This window comes from Dermacentor variabilis, chromosome 3, assembly GCF_050947875.1.
Source record: "Dermacentor variabilis isolate Ectoservices chromosome 3, ASM5094787v1, whole genome shotgun sequence".
In the NCBI taxonomy this organism is placed as follows: Eukaryota; Metazoa; Arthropoda; class Arachnida; order Ixodida; family Ixodidae; genus Dermacentor; species Dermacentor variabilis.
In genome coordinates, this window is record NC_134570.1 from 138,232,537 (window position 1) to 138,239,112 (window position 6,576).

Consider the following 6,576-nt stretch of genomic DNA (forward strand, 5'->3'; position numbering starts at 1 on the left):
CATATGTAGTTTGAATAATTGACAATAATATTTGTTTACTTTGGTTTGTTATCTGCTAATATTGTGTAAATATACTAGTATATTTTCTTTGTTTGCTGATGCTGTCGTGCATAATTTATGTTGAACTTATTCCCCACTTTCTTCTGTAATGCGATTGGCCCTGAGGGTATAATAAATAAATAAATAAATAAATAATAAATATACAGCGCATTTTCTTTTTAGCTGCACCAAATTTTTTAATGATTGCCTATGGCACATTGCACAATTCTAACACTTGATCTAAATTACTCGATGCTGAGGCCATTACGTCTACGCGCAATCTAATTGTTGAATTGGATATTTACGCAACTAGGCTAATTAACGTTTTAAATTAATCACTTTACCCCACACATTTCAATCTAGGAAATATAGCCGCTAATTTTGCACGGCGTATCCACTTGGAACGAATTCTCTGGACAGCACCATTTCCGAGATATTAATTTTCAAATTTTCCGTCGATATGCATTGGCATTCGAGTCACTTTTTTAAGAACCGCTGTTTTATGTGTTGAAGCACAAAATTAACTGGAGCACCAGTGCATTTCGGTACTGATAGAGTGAACCGGATTCATACAGCGGTCGCTCAACCTTCTGTTGTTCAACTTGCGGTATGCCCTCTTGGCAAAGGGCTGTTATCGGAATTCAGTGTGAGGCACCGATATTGCAAACGTGGTGCATCTTGCAGCAGCGTGCTTCACTCAAGCTCTTACGGTCACTCCACGCACGCAGGCCAGGGCGCCATGTTCATTGCTCTCAACAGCTACTCAGTGCACTGGGCCTACTCAGGCGTCTTCTTCCTACTCGTACTCGTCGTAGGCGCAAACTCTCAGGTGAGCTGGAGCACCTCACTTGTTTAGTTGGAGCACGCGAGCCATTGAACGAATGTAGTGATATTTTGATCTTGCAGTGACCGTGAAGAACACAGTAGCGACAACTGTGAATCCCGTAACTATCTTTTTATTGACCGAACTTGTGGAAGCGAGTAACACTCAAGCACAATGACAGCGGCGAGCAGAGTTGGCGATCATCGAAAATTTGATCTGCGGGTCAAGCGTGTCGGCTTTTATACATGGCTGCTGAATGTTCCGGCGTAATTGCGCGCACGCCTTCGAGAAATACCACACAATTCGCGTCGCGCACGCACTCAAAATACACAGTGGTCGGAGACAACAGCGGACGCCGAGCGATAACGTTTAACCTTTGCTAGCGGGTGAAAAGTGGTCATCGGAGAAAGGTAAACAAGTACACATGCCAATATCGATGAATTCATTAAGGTAGACCATGTGATGCAGACCCACGCCATAGAAGCAGCCAACTGCCGTTAAGCAGATTCCGCAATAGAAGCCGAAGACGACGTTAAAATGTCGCAGCTCCTGGCGGTCACGCGACGCAAGGTTCGTGGCTGAGTTTAATGACATTCAATCGTCTGAACCACAGAGTTTCGCATAAATATCACTAGAGGGAATATACTTTAAAAGGGTCTGAACTTGTGCTTGTTGGTATGGCGTCATTATGGGCAAATAGCTCGCAATAACAAGACAAGGAAGACAATGTGAAGGTAATTAGTTATGTCGACGACTTCATGGTCTTATTCCGCGCCAATCCTGACGAAGCCAGCAGTAGGGTCGACCGGATTTTCCGTAGTTTTTGCACAAGCTTCCCAGGACTTTCCTTCACCAGGGAACTCCTTCCTGATGCCTGAATGTCATCAACTTCACTTTCTCGACCTCACGCTTCGTTTAAGCGACAAGCACACTTGACCTATGCTTGAGGAAGGAACTTCTACCTTTCTCATCTCACCACTCGAAGCTCGTGAAATGCGCTATCGCACTAACCGCCATGAGGAATGCCTTAGGTTGCTCCTGTCCTCATCAAGTCGCTCCGAGTTTCATTCATCAAGTTGACAGATTGACGAGGGCACGTTTTCCAGAGTAATTGCTGTCATGGGGCTGGCAGAAGCAATCTTACGAGGGTCACGTTTGCAAAGAAAGAATGCTCAGCCAGAGGCTGACAAAGCGAAAGTGGTCGTGATCCGCCTTACTTGCACGGCGTCTCCGACAGAGTAAAGAAGTCTGCCGCGCGCTGGGGTGAGAGTGGTATACTCGCCGACCATAAAACTGGGTTCTATCTGCGTGCGAATGAATGCCTCGCGCTTAGACAAACCCACTTAGAGAAAAAAACGTGCAACTCGCTTCGTCCCCTGTAAGGCAGAGGTGGTGCGCGAGGTTCTCACGTTGTGTGGTGGCCTATACATGGGGCAGACGAGCCGTTGTATAAACGAAGCAGCGTTTGGGTACGAGCTATTTGGTATTCGATTGAAAACTTCACTTCCAGCGCACACATGGACAAATCGACCGAAAGAAAGACGAAAGACCAGCCTTCGTCTTCGTCGTTCTTTCGGTCTCTGTCTATGAACGCGCTGTAATTAGAGTTTGAAGTTGTATAAACGACCGCTTGCGTGAACATGCCAGAAACCTTGAAGCAAAGACCCGCAGCAAATTGGAGATCCATTGGGCCCAGTGCGGATGCAGCCGTCACTTCCCACAGACGCGTATCACCCGCAGCTACCGCGATACCCGCGCTCGCGAAATCTATGAAGCGCTTGTCATGCATTTCTAGGGCCTGCATGTGTTAGTTCACTTTCAGTTGCATGAACAAATGGATTAACTATCTCCGCAGCTGAGCTATTCACTGTTCTAGAAAAGGTAGGACGCGTGCACGTGTTTGACCTCCACCCCCCTGTCTCACTCCTAAAATGTGCGTATATTTTTGCTCGCAAAAATAAGCGCTTTACTGGAGGTCAGCGCCTGTCCTGTCAGTCTTCCTTGTCTCACTTTTTCCGCGCTGTGTCCCCGTAATGAAACTAGAGAGAACTGCGCTGCGACCGTTCAGCTACCATGGGAATCAGAGTTAGCACATAGATTTGTCCAGTCTTCGTGCTTGCGGCTTTGTTTAGTGTGCTTTATCTGCTTTTATTGGCCCAAGTTTCAAAGCGATGTATACTTTTTCAGATGCACAAGGCAATAAGATATTGCGAATATGTATAATCGTCATTAATTGGAGTTGTTCCGGTGGTTGAGGTGGTCAAATCGCAACGCGCCAAGTGTCCCAACACGCTAGATTGCCCGGGGCAAGGGTGTTTTATGCCGGTTGTCAGAGCACGTGTCTGTGCAGTAATGGTTTCACTACCGGGCTTCTATGATACTGGTCCTCGGTATGAATGTGGCCAACAGCAAGGTTATGAATGGGTGTTATAGCGTTTCGGCAGAAAATTCCGAGTCATTAAAGCACTAGCTTAAAAGCGTCTCTGAAAAGTGCGCAGTTACTGTATTTTCAGACGCTCACTTAGATACCAAAGCTGAGAGTCTGGCGTACAGTGAACAGCAGAAACCACGCAGCAACAGAGGTAAAGACTTGGATAATAACAACCGTAAGTAAACACAATCGGTGCAGAAATAATCAGAAAGCTAACGAGAATACGTGATATTATGTTGGACTCACTTGATCCTTGAGTCTCCGCTGATCTAGTCAGATGGCGCAAGAAATCAAAGGACGCCATCTCCCAGCAGCAAAGAATCGAACTCTATGCGCGATTTCTGGGAGCGTGCACAAAAATAAAGAATAGTAGTCCGGATGCGAAAAATTCATTGTTTTCAAGCAATCTGGGTAATAAGTACTGTTTGGCTTCCAAGCGAATTTGTGACTTCTTCCGCTGCAGTGATTACTAGGAAACCCAAATTAAAGCAACTCCTGACGATAAGGGCTACGGTTTCAGGGCTTTCCAACAGGGCTTCACAAACGCACACGAAACAAAGCACTGAAAGGTAGTTCCCGAGTGATTCTGGGTCACCCGGAAAATTCGCTCTTGGAACTGCGCTTTTAATTCTTCTCACGTCAGCGTGCTGTTACTATTTCAAAACTTCTGTCTACGCTGCAGAGAGAGAGAGCGCGCATGCTTGTCGCCGATAACGTAGGTTTTCTCTAGTTATTAAATCGTACGGTTGTACCAAATTGCACTCTAATAAAGGAACTGATCCACTCTTGTCATTGCGCACAAATCAAGGACTACATTTTGTTTAGTGTAGCACTGTGTGCGGTGAGCAGGTTACTCTATCTTAATCCGCACTTGACAACGAGAAGTGTGTCCACTCTGTCTTGTCGTTGTCTAGGGATAAATGACAGAAAATAATTTACACGACCACCGACAATTCCCAGCATGACAGATTAATGCTTACATGATGAACGCAATAGCTCTAAACAAGCGTGCGAGGTCCATTGCTGGTGAGCTGAACAATGAGTCAAAAGACGAACAAAGTACTGCTTCGCGGAGCCGTACTCCTAACTCTCACAACCCGAATTAAGGGTTTACTACAACTGAACAAAAATGTGCACCTGACTTCGACCGCATTGTATTTGCTATCACTGCCTGCACGCTGAGGCACGATCGAGGCGACAGTGCAGCGAATTCAATTTCCCACACAAGCACAGCCAGGCACGTAAAGGCGCCCGGAAAATTTTCTTAAAAGCCACAAATAAGAAGTGCGATGCTGGATGACCACCTAGCAAATACACATCCAACAAGAGATTGTAACAAGGGTTTGTAAGGGATTAAACACACATATCACGGGAAAAGGTAACACAGAAACGGCAAGTGCTGGTGTATAGTGCCACAGAAGAGGTAGCTTCGCGCATAAAATGGGAGATTTCAGCAAAGTATGCGAGCGCAGTGCCACACAATGATGACCCCAACACTGTAGTGTAGAAGGATCGACATTTGGGCGCGCGTTGGTACTGGTTGAACACCTTGAAGGGGCGGCGCAAGAAGACGAAGACAGAAGGCAGGAACACACAGGACAGCGCTGACACTGTACAGCCCTGACATACAGGACAGCGTTACAGTGACACTGTACTGCACCTTCCGGCGACGGAAGGCAGCACACACATGAGCACAGTCACCCCGCTCCGCAGAGGGACGGTGTCGTTGAGACGCCTATTCATTCTTCCACCGTGGTCAAAGTAAGTAACACGAAAAGGTGGATCTTAGCACATCTTATGATTTCTACTAATTACCACAAATATTCGTTTATAAAAAGGGTAAAACTAAAGTGGTACTGCAGATGGGGGTGTCCTTCGACAACTACATCGGGGGTAATTCCCGGCACCTGACGTATTCCATGTTATTCTATTTACAACTTCTGCAGCACTGCTAGAGGATAAGTGGACGGAGGTAACGCATCGCTTTTTCACCGTGCTAGTAGCACAACACTATCATGGTCTTGACGACGTCAATGCATGACACTCATAGAACCACGTGATTAGAAAAATAGTAATGGCAACCCAGAAAATGTTGGCTTCGGGCTCGTTGACTGTCAGCAAGAAGGGGGGGGCTGTTTGTTAGCGCAGATTTTTAGCGTCCAAAACATCATGTGTTTAATGCTGCCGTTGTGATGTGGCGAGAAAACGAAAGCACAAGACCAAACAATCTGATCTTTTTTTGTGTGTTTTGGGCATTGTCTCGGTTTTTCCAGTATTTCTGAGAGACAGTCAATTGTACATCACACTCAGCTTAAATTTAGCGGTCGTGTCCTCGCGTCGTCGTATATTGCTGGCTGCCTGTAACCGCGCACGTTCCCATGGCGCTCTACAGCGAATTCTCTTAGTAGACAAGTAATTTCCTGAACTTGAATTTTCATATTGATCTGTGAAAAATACAAGGGCGCCTACTTATGTACCACACGCTGGCAGGCGGCCCTAGTGGAGTCGGCGCTGACCCACTGGACGGACACGTTCCCGGGGCTGAGTGCGCAGAGGCCTTCGCTGGCCATGGCCCACTGCGCGGCCGGATTCGTGGCCGGTCTGCCGCTGGTGTCGCGCCAGGCAGGGTTGCAGCTGCTGCACCTCCTCGACGCCCAGGTGCTCGGTCCCTTGCTAGCGTATACCGCGCTCTGCGAGGTAATCGCCGTCACCTGGTTCTATGGTACGCAAGTCCCTTGACGACAATCTTGACTTGTCCCCGCTTCTCTAATACTAACATATTTGCTGTTGTGAATGGGTATAAGCCCAAGGCCACCTTTTTACTCAGGCGCGAGGTTGTGGGTTTAATTCTCTGTGGTGTTAATGTGTGATGGAAAGCAAGGAAACACTGGTGTACGGTGATTTCCGGCATGTTAGAGACAACAAGGTCGAAAGCATGGAGCATTGTTTTTGGAGAAGGTTCTTCTTCACCTGCAATCACGTTAAACGCAGTTACACCCGTATGCACACGCAGTGATTCTAATGCTCGAGTTCACGCTCCCCGGGCACTGCTGTCAGCCACCTCAGGTTTATAAATGTGTCGTGGGTAGAGCGATGAGCGGTCGCTTCCGCTACCCACCCTCCACGGTGTTGACGTTCTGCTGATCAGCACAGGGTCACGTGTTTAATATCAGGCTGCGACAATGGAGACGGAGTGCGAGAACACTCGTATACGGCGACAATAATCTGCAACCCTTGAATACATTTCCGATGTTCCGTATAAAGTCCAAAGGCGACAACACCG

At 47.2% G+C, this 6,576-nt stretch overlaps 1 protein-coding gene across 1 annotated transcript in view; it reads left to right on the forward strand.

Moving 5' to 3' along the window:
* LOC142574781 (sodium- and chloride-dependent GABA transporter ine-like) overlaps positions 1-6,032 on the forward strand; it is a 30,199-nt gene extending 24,167 nt beyond the window's left edge. The window contains exons 7-8 of the mRNA XM_075683795.1: positions 768-868; positions 5,784-6,032. Of these exons, the coding sequence (XP_075539910.1) occupies positions 768-868; positions 5,784-6,032 (350 nt within the window). The remainder of the gene's footprint in view (positions 1-767; positions 869-5,783) is intronic.
* The last annotated feature ends 544 nt before the right edge of the window (positions 6,033-6,576 follow it).